We start from the raw sequence: 17,571 nt of genomic DNA, 5'->3' as shown, positions 1-17,571 counted from the left end.
AGGCGTCCAAGGCGTTCATCCGGGTCTTTCGCTCTTTCCTAACCACTCAGGAAAGAAGGAAAGCGCCGGCAGCTCTCTCACCTTTTCTTTTTTGCCCTTTTTCAGTACACCGGTCTATATATCAGTGAAGAATATGCGTAGGGCGATTTCAGATAGGATCGAGAAAGCAGTGGCTTGTTGACACTTATGATAGATTTTAAATTAAAAAGTGTATAGTATAAATAAAAAAAAATTCTTCCGGAAAAAAGATGAATGCCAAAAATCGTCGATTATTAAAAGGTAAAGACGCGTCTTTGAGCACTGTCGATGTTGTCACGTTTGACATTACACAACTTAGGTAATAATATTAAAAGAACTGGAACTTTTGTTAGACACAATATATGGGTGCAGGGAAGTCGTTAAAGTGATATGAACTGTTATGTGAAACGTAGTTTCTTAAACATTGCCTTGAGGGATAATCTGCGAACTTTGAAGGCCTCTTCTATAAGAGAATGTAATGATTTAAAAAAGTGCAAGGTTGTTAATTGAATACTGCTGGGGATGAAATTCCTGTAATGAAGCATGACGTGTCTCCTTGCACAGAAAAGAAACACTTTATTTTCACAAGTAAAGCACAGACAACTTCGACTTGTGAAAGAAACAAAAAAAGCGCTGAACACGTGAGGGCTCAAAGTAGCCGTCCGAACTTTTTATATAGACCATAAAAAAATTAACTTGTATGTTCATTGAGACACTTGTCCGTCTGGCGCTGCCGTGGTCTTTAGAGGTGCCCTGGGAACACGCACACCAGCCTTCAGCGGTGGCTTGGGACAGGGTAAGGACAAAGGTTAGGCCAGGAGGCAGCCTGAAAAAGCTGGGGCTCGTAACCCTAGCAGAGTTATCTTTCTTGCCTCCATTGATTTTGAACACTGCTATTTAATACTATACTCCAACTCATGAGTTGCGAGCAGCAGAAGGAAAAGCACATTCGCGAGCGCGTGACTTTCAGATTTACTTTTCTTTCACGACTGCTCGCGAAAGGAAAGCATGTATGAATGCTATGGAGCCGTGCCTAAGCCTTTTGCTTTGCTGCAAACAACTCCTGAGACAGAGTATAGTCAGAATATTTACATATTTACAGGCAATAGGTACGGAGAAGCCTCAAGCAACTTTTGTTGGTGCCCGCTCATACCCGCGTTCCCGTTCAACTGTCACTGTCACGACCCTCGAACATTCCTTTTCCTCTTTGCTCGCGCCGCACAGATGGGAAAATCCCAACAATTCGTAACAATCTCCTCTCAAAATGAGCACCTTAACGCTCATTGATTTCATAAATTCCTGGGGACACAGGAGCTGCACAGAACTTTTAAGTACTTGTCCACCCGGCAACACCAAAGAGCAGGATCTTGCTGTTCTGTCTCTGCCTGGGAACGTATCTTGAACCAGTCCAAACCACCACAAATGTCGCGGTCTATTGCTTTCTTTCTCTAGCTCCAAGTCTCCCACTCGTAGTTGGCTCAGCTGACGGCTAGGCGTCTCGTGAGCAGATCGCAACTGTAGCAGGTACTCGTGGCGTCACATTCTCCAGAAGTGATCAAGCTGCGTTTGATGATGTTTTTATAAGCGCGCGATTTCCTCTGCGGTACCGACCTGGGAACTCGAGTGAGGCGAAGTGAGGCGATTTTCTGTCAGAAAGTGTGCAGGAGTGAGCAAGTTCTGCTCACCTGGTGAAGAATGTAGAAACGTCAGCGGTCTTGAATTGATGATAGCTTCCACCTCAAGAAGAATAGTGGTCAGTTTTTCGGAGCTGTAACGGTCTCTTCCCAAAGCCTTCCGAAAGCTGGTTTCCACCGTTCGTACCATCCTTTACCAAAATCCTTCCCGCCATGCAGCTCGTTCAAAAAAAGAAAAATAACTTCCATTAGGCTCTGTGTTCAGCGTAGAGCCAATGAACACTTTAGTCAGGAATCGCGTTTTATAAGCTCTAGAAATCTATCTATGTCTTCTGGAATGTGAGGGCATTATCCGTGTGAAGGATTCTTAGCAGTTTCCGTCGTGCCATGAATCGCTGAAAGGCAACGATAAAGGCCGGAGCCAATAGACTCGAAACCAATTTCAAATGAACTGCTCCAGTCACTGCGCAAGTGAACATTGCGATGTAGCCCTTTTCATTGTTCCGATGGGACTTTACAAATTAAGGTCCGGCAAAATCTATTCCCACAATTTGAATTCGGTTGCCTTTACACACTCGCATTTTATGCAGCGGTGCTGTTGGAGCCGAGGCTCTCCTTGCTCTCAGTCGAGCGCAGCCGTTACTGAGGTGTATTACTTCCTTGACAAGCTGTCGTCTTCTCGGTATTCAGAACCGTTCTCGTAGTTGTGCCGCAGCGTCTTGGATTCCACCGTGGAAGGCCCGTAAATGACAGCTGTTTACAATCAACTCTGTGAACCGATGTTCTTGGCGAAGTAGTATTGCGTGCTTGATTTCGACGGTTTCATTTATATTTGAAGTCGTCGACCCACGCGTAGAAGTCCGGCCGAGTAAACGAAAGGGCTTAATGAAGATATACAGGAATCGTTTATGAAGCATTTGACCGTCGGCAACGTCTTTAATTTCTTGAGAATAATCCTCGATTTGAGTTCTGCGGATCCAGTAGAAATCAGTCTGTTTGAGGTCTGCCGTCAGAGGGCCTTGAGGTTGATTCGGACTGGTCCTTCGATTCTTGGTGAACCTGAGAATTCAGGCGGTGACTGGAAGGAGGTGGTTGAGCCCGATGTATCTTCCTCAATCCAAGAGGGGCAAATCTTGATCTGTAATAGTTTGTACGTCATGGAGTGCGCGCTTTTGTTCTTTTCGTGCGGTCATATCTGGATTAGTTGCAGCCAGAGGCGTAAATGGCCAAATGCTTTCTCCTGATAAAAGCCATTGCGGGCCATTACAACACAACGATTTTCGTTCGCAAGACCTCTGCTGCCATTCCCCGCGTTGGCAAATCTAACGGATTCTTCAGCCAAGGGAAATAGTTTCATGTTGAAGGTGAACTTCGCGATTGAATCACGGTCTCCTGTTCGGCACAAAGGACTTCTATTTGCTTGCAGTCCCCTTGATCAAGTGGAATACAGTGGTGCTGTCCTTCCACTAACACGTGTCCGGAAGGTTCAGTATGAATACAAGGCAACCAATTATTCGTCGTCCGACAACTGCCGCCATCAGTTCTAGTCGAGAAAGTATGAACCGTTTTATCGGCGCTTCACGCGATTTTGAGAATACCAGATCTAGATCTAATCCTCCAGTAGTGTCCTTGGCACTCAAACATGCACATGTTCCGTAAGCCTGTGGTCTTGCGTCACAGACGATGTGTAGCTGTAGTGTGCGATCCAACTCGCTTGGGATGTTCATGATACACCGATCAGTCACGATGTGTTCTACCCCTGGTAGCTCAGTACACCAGACTTGCCAGTCCAGGCTGAGGTAGTCTGGAAGATAATCATACCAATTAAGTTCCTTTTCACAGATGCGTTTGAACAAGATTTTCACTCTGATTACAAAAGGCACGACCATTCCCAGTGGCTGATGTTTTATTTGCAGCAGGGTAGACGTTTTGATACTCAGCAATGCCATTATTCCAGTGGCCTTGGAGTCCTACCCCAGTGGCCTTGGCGTCCTACTTTTCAAAATATTCAATGTTACTTCTAACTACGGTTATGGATTAGTTCTTGAATAATTGTGTTTCACCTTCAGTGCGTAGTGTACAAATCTGATGGCTGTGCCCCTCTCTCCTATCATGCCTCTTAAGGCGATGCAGGTGTACAAATAAATAAATAAATAAGAAATAATGGTGTATATCTCGCGACGAAGTCGCCTTCTCCAATGTGATTTTCAATTTCGGTGTTCATTTGGGGAAGCTCGTTATTGCTCGTCTTTCATTGTTCTAGAAGAGATGTTAAGGTGGCCAAATCTTCCGTTGCAAGAACAGCAGTGGTTTCGTTTATGGCGCGAGTATTTTACACTCTTCGGCCGGCTCGCTTCCTCTTTAGTCGTTCTATTACTTTGGTAAAGGATCCCGCAGTAGTAACGATGATCAGTGACGTTCGCCACTCCACTTAACCTGCTCTTACGGCAGTCCCGGGTTTCGGCAGCATATCGCAGCAGTAGCGGAGTTATTGTTCTCACATTCGTTGATATTGAACGGTACTATTTAATACTGGTCAGGACATTTACATATTTAGAGCCTATGGAAGTCTGCAAAGCAGCGCACTCGTAACAATTCACATGAAATATCACTGCGGGATTGTTTTACTGGAAACACTATGGTTTTTTCGTCCCCACCAGAGGTGGCAGACCGTTTTGCAGACTATTTTACTCAATGCTATACAGTTGGTCAGTCAACTATTCAGCCTATTGGCATAGAAGTAAACTGCCAGGATGTTTTATCAGGCTTCAGAGTCGATACGGATGAAATTGAGGAAAGCATCAGAAAACGTAAACCGAAGTTATCGACTGGAGTAGATTGTCTTCCGAGCTTTATAATCAAAGGTTGTGGTGCCCTGTTCGCACCGATTTTAAAACACATTTTCAACTTATCACTTCGCTCTGGGGTGTTCCCATCGTTATGGAAGAAAGCGGTTGTCGTGCCAATATTAAAGGGGGGCGATTCATCGGTTGTCAGTAATTATCGGCTTGTTTCTTGATTGCGCGGCTTTTCTAAGGTGTTTGAGAAAGGTAGTTATAAACGAATAACTCATTACTTTCATAAAAAATTAACGACTTCGCAGCACGGGTTTATTACGGGACGGTCAGTTGAAATTAACTTGTGCTCCTTTTTACATTTCGCTGCACCAGTTGTTACCAACAGGGAACGGGTAGGTGCCATATATTTTAACATGTCCAAAGCATTCGATAAAATTGATCATGAGCTATTGCTCCACAAATTATCGTTATACGGTTGTTGTTCTGAACTACTTCGCTGGTTTCAAAGCTACTTGTCATGTCGTACGAATCCTGTTCGAATTTCTAGTGTCCCTTTTAAACTATTTTACGCAACTTCAGGTGTCCCCCAGGGGTCTATTTTTGGGCCTCTTTTGTTTCTGATATTTGTTAATGACATAACCTCATGCGTAAAAAAAGCTGAGCTTCTACTCTTTGCTGATGATATTAAGATTTTTATGCGCGTTGCTACTCCTCTTGATTGTAATGCTCTTCAGCACGAAGTGAACATACTGCAATGGTCTTTGGCGAATAATTTACTCCTAGATCCTTCCAAAACTAAGGTTCTTTCTTTAGGCAGACGACGCACTGTTATGCAATTTACCTACTCTCTGGGAGGAACTTCAATCCAACGCGTGACTGTGATGAAAGATCTCGGTGTGTGCCTTGATAGCGCGTTGTCATTTAATGCTCATGTTTCCTTTATTGTTGGCCGTGCGATGAAAACTCTTGGTATCATATCTCGTATAACTGAAAAGTTCAGACGCCCTGCTTGTACGATTCGTTTATTTTGTGATCTAGTTCGTTCACGGCTTGAATTTGCCTCTGTTGTTTGGAGTTCTCTAACAAGTACACAGTCTTTAAGTATTGAACCAGTGCAAAAAAGAATGATACGCAATTTATACGATAGACACTTTCAGCGTCGCTTTTATTATGATTATGAATTTCTTCTTAAGAGCGTTTTACTTCAGTCTTTGTCAAATAGAAGATTTGAGCGTGATCTGATTTTTTTGCACAGGGTGGTAAATGGTTGGACTGATGCTAACCACCTTTTAAATTCTGTCGATTTTCATGTTCCTTGTCGCGTTAACAGAAATGTTACTGTCTTTTATACTAAATTCATGTCTAAACTCTCACCACTGTCCCGTATGCAAATTTCATTTAATACAATTGCATCGTCTAGCTTGGACATCTTCAGAGATCTCGTAGTTTTTCGCCGGAACTTGGGAAGTCTAGTTAAAAGTTGAAACTATTACATTTTGTGTTAGTGTGCGACATATTTGTTGTCTCGCTAATTTGTACATTTTAAGCTGTACGTGTGCTGTTTTTTTGTTTTGTTTTGTGTGCGCCAATGTGAAGACCCGCGTGGTTGTTTTTGGGCACATTAAATAAACAAATTATTATTATTATTATTATTATAATAGGGAAGCATCAAGCGACGTTTGCTAATGTCCGTTCACGTTCGCATTTGCGTTCAACTGTCACGATCCGCGAGCACTCCTTTTCCTCTTAGCTCGTGCCGCACAGATCGGAAAATCCCAACATTTCATGACAGGCGCTTTTCTTCCGCGCCCTGCTGACTCAGACGTGGTCCCGCGCATTCCGAACAACGTCGTCTCTCTTTTCTCGTCGACTTCACAACCGCACGTGCACAATAAAGCGCACGAAACACGTGCGCATTCCAAGCCGAAGCCGCGCCGGTGAGATATTTGAATCACGTCGATACATTTTTCAGTAGAGTATTTTTCAGAGGCATATTTAAGGTGATGAAAAATTAAGTATGTATATGGTACGATTCATCACAAATTAACAAGCAACAGGTAGTCTACACCGAAAAATCGAATTTTCTGACCCCAATTGAAATGTTTTCAGCAATATGTTGTATGATGTATTTTAGATTATTCACGTAGAACTGAACCCCTTTACTCTAGGTATGGTTCAGAAACATGTATATAAATATTGTTAATAAAAACGTCCCACACAAACGGACGCACGATCTTTTTTTAAATATTTTTCCTCTAGTTTGCACTCCGCCTTTAAACTATTTTATGCATTCGTACTACCTTTAATTTATTAGCTATTCTCTTTAGTCGTGACTTACCGCGTTAAAACAATAGTTAATTAAGAAACATTACTGTTTTGATAAAACTTGAAGTCGGATTCACTTTCAGTGCAGTGCAGCTGCCCCTGCAGACTTAACAAAAAGTAAAAAAAAAAAAAAAACACAAAAAAGGGGAGTGGCGAGTTTTCCTTCGTCAGATTATACGTGTCTTTAACGGAAATTGACAGCCATGTAGACCAGAAAAAGTAGAATAAGGGGTTAAAAATAGAAATTAAATCCAAAGTTTTATTCTTTTAAATTAAGGTCCGCAATTTTCGTTTTATTGGTGCTGATCATATGTTGGAGCTGCTAATACATAGGCAACCGTACCTACCAGCTTTTTTAATACATACTGTAACATTTATATCAATTTTATACATAATGTAATGACTTTAGACAATTTAATGTATGCGTTTCAAATATCTCATAAGATACAGGCCTGCGGATTTCAGAAACAAGCGCTGAATGTGCGGTGTTAGGGAATTTGTATAGAAATGCACAATGCCACATTGATTTACCATATTGACCACTTGTAGGTCATCTAATATGTCCACCTGCTCGGCGTGCTCCTCCATGAGCCAAATGCACTCGCACCAATCATATGGCAAACTTTCCTTGCCCTGTTGAAACCACTTTTTTTAAAGCGCATCACACCCATACCTTCACAGCTCATCAAAATCGCTTCTTTGCATGCTTTTTTTTTTATGGGAACGAACAGGTGATAACCACTGCGGCTCAGATCGGGCCGCAAACATGCCCGACAAAACGCTCTAAAATCGTACGTTTTGAAACATTCAATATTCAGTAATCGTGCATCGGCATACCTGTGATGACCATGCCAGCGTTTTATCTTTTTAAACCGCCGTAAAATGAACGCTTGTGCGTTCGATACTTCCTGATGCCTGATGACCATGAAGAGGGAAAAATACGGGCGGGAGAGCAATACTTCTTGGACCACCAAAGAGACGACCGGGCGGCTTTTGTGCTTAAGACACGATGGAAGAGAAACGCGAGTGAACCTTCGCCAAACTTGCCCCATGACGAGGCGGCGCCGTTCAGACACCCTATTTTCTTCTACTATGGCCTCGGGTCACTTCGTTTCAGGTCAGGGATAACACACACACGCACACGCACGCGCGCGCACATACACACACAGAGAGACAGATAAAACAGGGCACACGCAAAAGTTTTCGCCCGTTCCAGGCGGTGAAGTTACTTGCCTTCCAAGGCAAGTGTGAGCGCTGCAGTAACTAGAGCGTTTGTTAGAAGCAGTACCTTGATCAGCAGCTCGTGCTTCTTGTTCGGCGCTTGGGGACTTAGAGACCCCCGAAGCAGGTCCGCCTTCCGTATCCTGATGGCCTCTTCGAAGCTCTCCTCGAGCTGGTTGGCGTGCTGGCTGCACCGGATGTCCAAGAAGCCCGCTGCAGAGATTGAACACTCGAATGTGCGGGACAAGGGAGCAGCCGGTCAATGCATCCACCATCGTCGTGTCAGCACTCTTCACTCGGCGTTCCCCTCCCTACAATCTTGGCGTGAGATTGCGCGACTGTCTTCTCTACAAATTTCATTACAATGCCTGCTAGTCTCATTGAGCCTTGCAAACCAAGTTTTCGAGATAATCGTCGCTCATTAACCATTCCAGTCATTGTTTGGGATAGTTCCCCAAAACATCCTGTTTCTAGCAGCTCTATTTTTCCTCAATGCCATTCTTGCATGAAACAACCTCCCGAATAAAGTATTTTCATCACATTAATCTGTTCCTCTCAGTCAAGAGGTAACAAGTTACGTAGTGTAAATAATTATTTTATTGTATTTTACTTCATGGTAGAATTCTTGTTCATTTGTTTTTGTGTAACACTAATACGCTTCACAAAGTGTTTTACGATAGACAGATGCAGCGGTTGCGTTGTTGGAAGATGTGCTTTGGGAGATGCTCGTTTAGTCGATGTCTTATATCGGTATCAAGAAGGTTATACTGTATACAAGAAACGAAATAAAACAAAATATATAAGTAAATAAATAAAACATTTGTATCTCATTTTTATGTGCCCAGGGAGCACATTATCTGTCGTGCGTGAGTTATGTGTACGTTAGGATTTGTTATGTTTGATCACGGTAGCTTTCGGTGGTTTCAGATGCATTGTACACGCCATACACTCGTGTTATCCTGGAGTTTATTGTAATAATCAAGAAAACTTTAAACTTATTCAGGAGTGGAGTGTGTGAGGAGTGAGGAGCATGCTTCAACGAGTAGTTTCCATGGGTTCTTGCTTCTTATTCGGTGGGTGCGCGTAGCCGATTGATCTCTCAGTGCTCTTGCATGGATTGCCAGGAGCCCCTTGTGGTAAACGAAGTAACGGCCAAAGGAGAAAGTTAATCGATCCCGCTATGTTATTTTTCGCTACGCCAAGCCGTGACGTCATACGCCCGCTATCTATTGGTGCATTTTTACCAACGAGGTAGAGGGGCCTAGAGCAATAAACCGGGTTCCGGTCTGCACTCGAAAGTAACTCCCATAAGGCCGCTGCCATTGTACGCAAATGTGACCCCTCGTCACGTGACCAAACCAAATACGTGACGTCACAAAAAAGATGGCAGCGCCCAGGCAGCAGCTGGCCCCAGCTGGGCCGAAGCATTGCCCGGAGCTTGTCGGATGCTTTGTTCGTTGTCCTTCGTCTCGGCGATTTGATTTCAGACGCGGAAGCCGTCATACGAGGCCGGTCGAAAGCGACCTCAGAGTTCAGCGTGGTGTCTCACGAAGGTATAACGTGAAAATACGGAGTAACGGTGTGTATTTAGCTGGTGATCGACGGGGATATTGCCACGAAAGAGACAATCGGCCCTGCGATGCTCGGACCTCGGATTTTTCAGATATCGCTAGGATAAATTTCAAAGCGAGGTTTCTCTGCTCTCATTGACCATTGGAATCTTCGAGGTCTGCAATGAAGCGTGTGCAATGTATCTAAATACACAGTTTAGCTACGGAAACTGCGTGAGTCATGCTTGCAGTGTGCAATCGTTGTGCCGCGTCGTTCAAATAACCGAAGGCTCACTTTGGTTGCGCGGCGCATTGGAGAGCTGCTTTGAAGCTGGTAGTTCCCGTACCGTGCCAAACGGTGCTGTGCTGCTTCCCAAATTGTTCTGGCGGAGGCGTGCACTTTCACGGAGCACAGGTGTGCGGCGCACCGAAGAGCAAGCTGCATTTAAGCTGGTAGTTCCCGTGCCGTGCTAAATAATGCTGTGCTGCTTCCTAATTTGATCTGGCGTAAACTGCACTTTCACGGAGCACAGGTGTTGTAGTTGGTATCGATTCCGCTGGTCTGTCGCACGTTTCGTCGACACAAATTTTCATTAACACTCGTTACGCGAACTCCGAGCTATATGGACACTTTATCAAGCGTTTTACCTACCCAGCTCACCCGTTCACGCCGCTTTGCGGCGACAGTCGGCAGTGGTGCCACATCCATTTCAGTTCAGTTCATCTACGGCAGTCGCGGAACCCCGAAGGAGAGGATTTATTCGACAAAACGCCACTAAACCAATGCAGCGTCTCTAGTAGTCAGGACCGAATCTCCTGTCAGTTTTGTTATATTGTCACGGATGCTTGTTCCAGTCCCATCTTCTACTAATATTTACTATTCTGGAAAGTTCAAGGCCATGCTTGGCTGTCATCGTATGTTCTTGTGGAGGTGCTGGGTACCTTACCCATAGCCCTTCACTCTGTGTGCACCCTGGCGGCTCCTCAACTGAGTTGCCCGATAACGATCACGGGTGGCGGGGTATTCCGCACCTTAAACCCCCAGCGAGCCGTGAACCAAGTCCTATCCCGAGCCCGGCAGAAAAAAGGCAAGACGAGAGAGCACCACAGGAACGAACCTTGCAAATACACCAGGAAGAACCTGAAATCCGAGCCAGTCCCTGCTACCAGGAAGAACTTCCGGAATTCGGTCTCCTACCAGAAAAACCAAAGCTGACTAAGCCAACAATAACACACCTGTAGCAGCAAACTGCGTACGCTCCCATCATTGTTTGCATGCCCGTCGCACCCCACACTCGAAAGCCCTTTCACGCAAGGTGGATGGAGATGTTGAGGACTGGATTGAACAATATGACCATGTCGCCCGCCACAATGGTTGGACAGACAACCAGCTCCTGCAAGACTTATACTTTTTGTGGAAGAAACGGCCAGGCACTGGTCTGAGAACCATGAATCCTCCTTAACGTCGCGGGAAGTTTGCAAGATCGAGCTGTAGCGCACGTTCGTCAGCCAACATCGAAGAAAGAGAGCCGCATTCCCGATTTTGTTCAGGACACGGCCGCAACGAAAAAGTCACCGCCTTCGTGGAGGATGTCTTGCGCCTGATCGAGCGCCCACGCCGACCCTGATGCTACAGAAGACGAAAACCTTAGAATCCTATGTCCCTCATGTAAGGGACAACACCTTCAGCAGCCTTGTCTGCAACCCCCCGACAACAGTCGAAGAGCTCATATCCCCGAGGCTTCAAACATTGAACGTGCACTGCACGCCCGAGCTTGTCACACTCGACACTCGAGTCGTCCAGCTGCAACTTCGACATCACCCACAACGTTGTCCGGGAGGATATCAGGAAGCTACTTCCTGCCCCCAGTTGCCCGGCTTTTTTTTTTTTTTTTTTTTTGATTGCCGAGATTGTTTTGGAACAAGTTCAACAGTCATTCCAACTGGAGACTTCTGCGAGGGAAGCGGCAGTTGGCGAACCGAGGGGTACTTACGCCACAATGGCACAACGACCGCCACCGACTGGCCCTTAGTATTCAATGCCAGTTCAATGAGACACCCCAACGCCGAAGCATTCCCGATATCGGATGTAGGTCTGCACTGAACAAAGTACACCGAAGAAAACGGAGGTGTTGCAAATGGCCAACCGAAAACCACTCTGCTAACACTGCATGAGGCTGACCATGTCTACTGAAGCTGATCATAGCAATGAATTGGTCTGTGAGGGTTCGTGCGGAACGACCCTCGACCACGTCTCGAGGAGCGTCCGCGGGACATTGAGGATTTACTTCGGCGGGCTATGTCCCTAGTGGCGACATCACCTTGAAGCTCCTGATCGCCATCACCTCGACGGGAGGTAAGCACGACAAAGCAGGTGAGCGGCAATACAATGACAGTTGATTTGGTGTCGGTTGTCGCCCAAGGACTCCTAATAATTTGCTGCTACCAATTATCTGTGTACACTCCACGAAGCACACAATTTCCAACTTTGAGGGAGAACGCCGCTGAGTGACTTGAAGAAATAGAATGGTTCTCTAAATTGTACACCCAGAATCACTCGACTTCACTTTGCCACACCAGACTTACACAAGTTGCAGTGCTCCCAGAATGCAGAAGAAATTCCCGTTACGGAATGGAAGTGAAATGGCTTGGATAGCAAACAAACATTGTTGCCTGCCGTCAAGTCAACGGTACAGCAAAAGACACAGCTACGTAAGCAATACACGCCCGAGCTTCCTGCATTGACGCAGAAAACTACCAGAAAAATTTGCGGAATAGAAGCCAGCCTTGCAGCTTCAGACCATTAGATGTCAGTGGCCACACATGACGTAGGATTGCAAGAAGGCATCATTCAGTCAAAGTTGCCACTTGACCAAACTGAACACCGACATGCCAGGAGCGTCATCCGACCACAAGCAGCACAGGTACTACAACTGAACGCCTGCCGCGAGACTGTCGCAGAAAGAACTCGTTAAGGAACCATTTGCTCATAATCAATAATTTTGTAATCAAGTGGAAATAAACATATTTGATACAATAACCAAATAAACATATTTCCGCTTGCCTGTACGCCTTCAGAGTCTATACACCAAGAATTGTGTTCACTGCACGCACTGGACCTTAAGAGGACACTGGCATCTGTGACCCTTCAATATTAATTAATGGGACACACCAGACTGGCAGACTTGTTACATGGGGCGGCACCCGTTCCACCTATCCTGAACATGTGGTGCGTCCGAAAACCAACTCCAGTGATGTGAAAATGTTATTTAATAATTCATTCAATCCAAGGGCCTTCCTAGGCATTGCAGAGAGGATACTTAAATCTACATACATGATAATAACATCAAAGCACACTGTCATTAATGAGCACAAAGCGGGCCCAGCTACCGAAAATAAGTACAACACCCATAAGAAATAATTATTGCCGCAACTTGTTAATTGTAAGAACAAACAGACCTCTAATTATCTTGTTAATATTACGTGGACACTTCCTGTACGTATGACACAATAGACCCTTCGCAAAACCCCATCAAGGAACACAACTGTGATAATTTTTTTTCGCCATAAGGTACACGAATGGGCCCCAGTTCACGTCAATTGCAAATGCAGCATTCGAGTCCAATAGGTGCTACGCCGCGTTCACAGTGATGGCTGACATAACATTCTTGTGGCACAAATGCCTAAAGTATGAAGGCCTTGGGTAATTAGACTAGTGGCTACGGTAATTCGTTTCATCACTATTTGGCAAACGGCAAAGGCTACACGTTGGAGCATATGACAACATATCATCAGATTGCTTGTCTGCACAGATCTGTCACACAAATTCACTCCATCTATCTGATTTGCTCGAGGTGGCTGTGGCAGTTGCCCTTTTCCAATTGACGGTGAAACAAAATATAGACAGCCCACACCTTTGAAAAAAGTCTATTAAAGAGACTGAAAGGAATGGTAGTCAACATTTTCAAGAAGACTGGTCTTCGGGCAAGGGGTGAACACAAATATGAATCTTGTTCAGGTAATTAGAACAAGTAAATAATTGATCGACTAATACAATGCACTCTTGATGAAAAAAAGTATTGCTGCAATAATTCCAGCGAAAGAGAAACATGTACAGTTAATCTTCTCTTTCCAAGTTGCATTACATTTAATGAATTGCTGATATGTGTGGTTCTTTCTATTTCTGGACCTCTAAAGAGTGGGGCTGCAATATTGTTTTTAAGATCCTAGATGTTAGAATGATGGATTAGACAACTATCTGAGAGGAGTATGATCATACACATAAAGGTTACTGTGGGCTAATAGGGAGTTTTCGTAGATCGTTTGCGGTCGCGTAGATCGGTTGCGGAGAACGTTGCCGAGCTCCACAACGTTCTCCGCAACCCGCTACGATATCTGGAACTCTACAGTCAAGGCCAGGGGCGCGCAGGCGCAGTAGCGGCTTCTTCGTTACGGAGGAAGAAACGCGGTCTACGAAAACTCCCTATTGTTACCAATCGGCAAGGTAATGAGCCTACGAATACTAATTTCTAAGGGATATCGGATGCAACATTTTGTGCACTGATCAATCAAAAATCTGAAGACTTGCTGTGTTCTTAGTTCCAAGGGGACAAATAAACAGTTTTATGAACATAAGTAATGAACTCTTTTCCGAATGATTGGTTCGAATGCTTCGTAAGAGTTCGCGTGCACGTCAGTTAGGAAAACGACAGCTTTTCACTTCAAAAAGTATAGCGATCGAATGTAGAATCGTCGATTAGCCCAAAAGGTTAAGGAGAGTAGAAGCTTCCTCGCTAAAAGTTGCTATGGTTATTCGGTGACGCAGGGCTGAAAAACTTCCCCTATGGCCTGCAACGTATACCTTTCGCTCATTCCAACGTTCAAATGAAGCTAGATAATGCGAATCTTTTATGCTAGAAGTTAAATCGTAAAATTGTTGATAAGTACAAAACGTAATGATCGCAGGAGCTTCCTCGCTAAAAGTAGCTGTGATTATGCAGTCACCTAGGGTTGAAACAAATCCGCTAGGCCCTAGGTCCGACGCATACATTTCGCGTCGATTCTCAGACATTCCAACGTTCAAACAAAGCAAAGAGTGTGAAAATTTCATGCTACAAGCGCTCAAAGTTCTTTCGATCCTCGAACACATTCAGGAATCCGAGCACCGGTACAGCGATACGGCTGATGCTGTCTCACAGGTGTTAATATCCAGATAATCCAGAGCAATCTTGCTCAAAAAGGGTATAGAGCCTTATTCCTTCATATTTTCACATTATACCTTCGTCAGCGAGCGGGAAGAAGCCCGGCGTCGTCGGAAAGCAGCTGTACTATCGGAAACAATATGAGCGTGAACGCGCCTCCGCGTGTTGCCGCTACCGAGGCGCCTCCTTGCGGCGTCGTTGTGAAGTTTTGCGCATGCGTGTAGAAATCCTGTCGCTGTTCTCGCTTTGACTGTTAACCCCCGTCTGTCGTCTGCTATGCGCGCGCTGGCGGCCGCTCGCGCTGTCGTCTGCTATGCGACTCGTGTATTTCTGTCACAACTCAGACAAACGACTTAACATGATTCACGAGTTTCCTGTGCGATAACGCAATGCCCACATTTGATACGTGATAAGTAGCTGGCTTCTTTCATTGGGTCGAGATACAGCGACAACAAACAAATGGAATAAAGACAAAATATCTGCAAAGCTTAGCGTTCAACTACGGTGAGCCCGCAAAACATTCAGTGTAGTGAAAAATGGCTAGAGTTCCTGATGACGAACGGATCAACATAGTTGAGCTGTTTCTCCGAGGCTACTCTCAGAGGGCTATATCCAGCATGGCCGGAAGACCGCTGAAAACGGTGAACCGGATAATACAAGCACATAGGGAGGAGCTGTCCAGGGCAAACACAACTCGCGTAGAAAGCGCGTGTGTCCACCGGAGCACGCAATGTTGTGCGGCAGACGACAACACGAGCGGACGCCAGCGCAAACACGAGTCGCATAGGAGACGACAGCCTGAGCGGCCGCCAGCGCGCGCAGGAGTCGCAAAGCAGACGACAGCACGAGCGACCGCCAGCGCGCGCATAGCAGACGACAGACGGGGGTTGACAGTCAAAGCGAGAAGAGCGACAGGATTTCTACACGCATGCGCCAAACTTCACAACGGCGCCGCAGGGAGGCGCCTCAGGTAGCGGCGACACGCGGAGGCGCGTTCACGCTCATATTGTTTCCGATAGTACATCACGGCTACCGCGCACCGAGCAAACTTGTATTCGACAGCTTTAGGGACTTCCATTTTACCGATGACGTCACCGCTCTTGTGAAGTCACGTGACGAGTGGCCACTTTTGCGTACCACATGGCGGCAACCGGGGGGGGGGGGGGGGGTGGCACTTCCGAGCTTCCCGTTTATCACTAAGCCCCTCTACCTCGTTGGTTTTTAACCCCCCCCCCCCCCCCCCCGCGACATCGTGAGATCACGTCGTGAGCTACGTCATTCAGGAACCAGCTGCGCACGCCGTCGGTCGCCCGTGAGAGATGCCTCATCTTGCTTCATGCGCATCATTTCACCTCCTCCTCGAAGGACAGCAAAGGCGTCGGACAGCGGATTTCACAGTTTGAGGTTGGATTCCCGCTGAACCGCTTAGTATATCTAGTGAATATCGCTCATTACGATCAATATAAGGCCTAATTAATTATCGTAGATTTATTACACGCCATGAATATTAGTTAAATTATGACTAAGTATGCCTTGTCCTTTTTTGATTATGCATTGCCTGCTATGGGCTATCAAATACCTTTACTTTTCCAATATTAGCGGCGAAGGCTGTAGACGAGACGAACGGACTCGTTTCTTTTCTCGACTCCTGTCCAACGTTCGCTAGCTAAAGTGGAAAGAGTGTAGGCTCTGCGTCCCGCTCTTCTTAACGTGCAACAACGAATTAAATGAGGAAGAAAATAGGCCTTTAAGGTGTTTCAACGAGGGATCAAATGGTGCGTGCCAAATGTACGGTATAGATGGTGTACCTGATGATTTTACCAAGACTGTTTCCGGTCAACGTTACCACAAAATTTAACCATCAACCATGTCCAGGTAAGTACGCCGACGCTAGCCCCTGCTGTACTGTAAACAAGGGCTTCTCCCGCGGGCACCCACCAGTGCTCGCGTCTCCGTAGGCGCCCATCTCGGTCCAGGACAGCTGCACCATCCACCTCGATCCCCTGAAGAAGGAATCCCGGACAAGGAGGTCCTGGACGACGCCGGGAGCCGTGCCGCTGCGTTCGCCGTAGCCCGACAGTTGGAAGGCTCCCACTAGAGCGTGTCGTTCGAAGGCCCCGCACGGCTCGCTCCGCACCCTGGCGGCGCTCTCGTGGACGCGACGGGAATCCACTGCCAGCTCGGACATTTGGTAGGCGCGCTTGAACGGCACCGAGAGGTTCCCTAGGAGACACGCAGAGGTGGTCAGGTTCTGCATGCTCTAATTATGTCGGATACAATAAGTCACAACGTTTTTTTTGGAGCGGGTTCGTCGTTAAAGGGACAGTGCGACTACATAGGGTTAAAACGTTTCTATCTTAAGACAAGCTTACGGCACTACTGTGACTTAAGAAGAACCGCTCGCAACGCCACTGACTAGGAAGATTCTTTGTCGCTGCGTAATCTCAACAAAAAGAGCGAACTTTTCCCATCAGTTTCTCTTTCGCCAAACTTGATGATATAGTAAGGGGGATCGCGGTGTTATCACAATTACGGGAATTTCCCTATGACGACTATATTAATCAGCTTATAGTTTAGATACGGGTACTGCATAAAGACTCTGTTTGGTTTCGTGAAAATCAACGCCTCGACGAGCATTGGGTAGTGATTCGTGTCCAATGGCTGCTGTGACGGAAACAGACAACGTACCACAATGTCTAGAGCCCAGCAAGTGCAGGTGGCTCGTTTCCAGAATGTCACCGGATTTTTACCGGAAGATTATTTCCAGTACAAATCTATTTTACTGGATTATGGAACTCTTTTCACTTCCAGTATAGCCAAAATT

The 17,571-nt window shown here is 45.9% G+C and overlaps 1 protein-coding gene across 1 annotated transcript; it reads right to left on the bottom strand.

Moving 5' to 3' along the window:
* Positions 1-3,405: 3,405 nt before the first annotated feature.
* On the bottom strand, positions 3,406-17,004 carry LOC121838353. The gene is made up of 3 exons (XM_042294548.1): positions 16,686-17,004; positions 8,064-8,209; positions 3,406-3,456 (listed from the first exon to the last, which is right to left on the bottom strand). The coding sequence occupies exons 1-3, from the start codon at positions 17,002-17,004 to the stop codon at positions 3,406-3,408; spliced, it is 516 nt and encodes a 171-aa protein (XP_042150482.1).
* Positions 17,005-17,571: the final 567 nt, after the last annotated feature.

Source organism: Ixodes scapularis, unplaced genomic scaffold (assembly GCF_016920785.2).
Source record: "Ixodes scapularis isolate PalLabHiFi unplaced genomic scaffold, ASM1692078v2 PGA_scaffold0__279_contigs__length_252992795, whole genome shotgun sequence".
Classification (NCBI taxonomy): Eukaryota; Metazoa; Arthropoda; class Arachnida; order Ixodida; family Ixodidae; genus Ixodes; species Ixodes scapularis.
The sequence above is the reverse complement of the archived record's forward strand: the minus strand, read 5'-3'. Positions and strand labels throughout refer to the sequence as shown.

Excerpts from the sequence above, each read along its gene's own strand:
- LOC121838353 (XM_042294548.1), bottom strand. The coding sequence starts at position 17,004 with ATGCAGAACCTGACCACCTCTGCGTGTCTCCTAGGGAACCTCTCGGTG. Across the intron at positions 8,210-16,685 it reads CTACGGAGACGCGAGCACTG|CGGGCTTCTTGGACATCCGG; the intron begins GTGGGTGCCCGC and ends CAATCTCTGCAG. Across the intron at positions 3,457-8,063 it reads AGCACGAGCTGCTGATCAAG|ACTACCTCAGCCTGGACTGG; the intron begins GTACTGCTTCTA and ends ATTATCTTCCAG.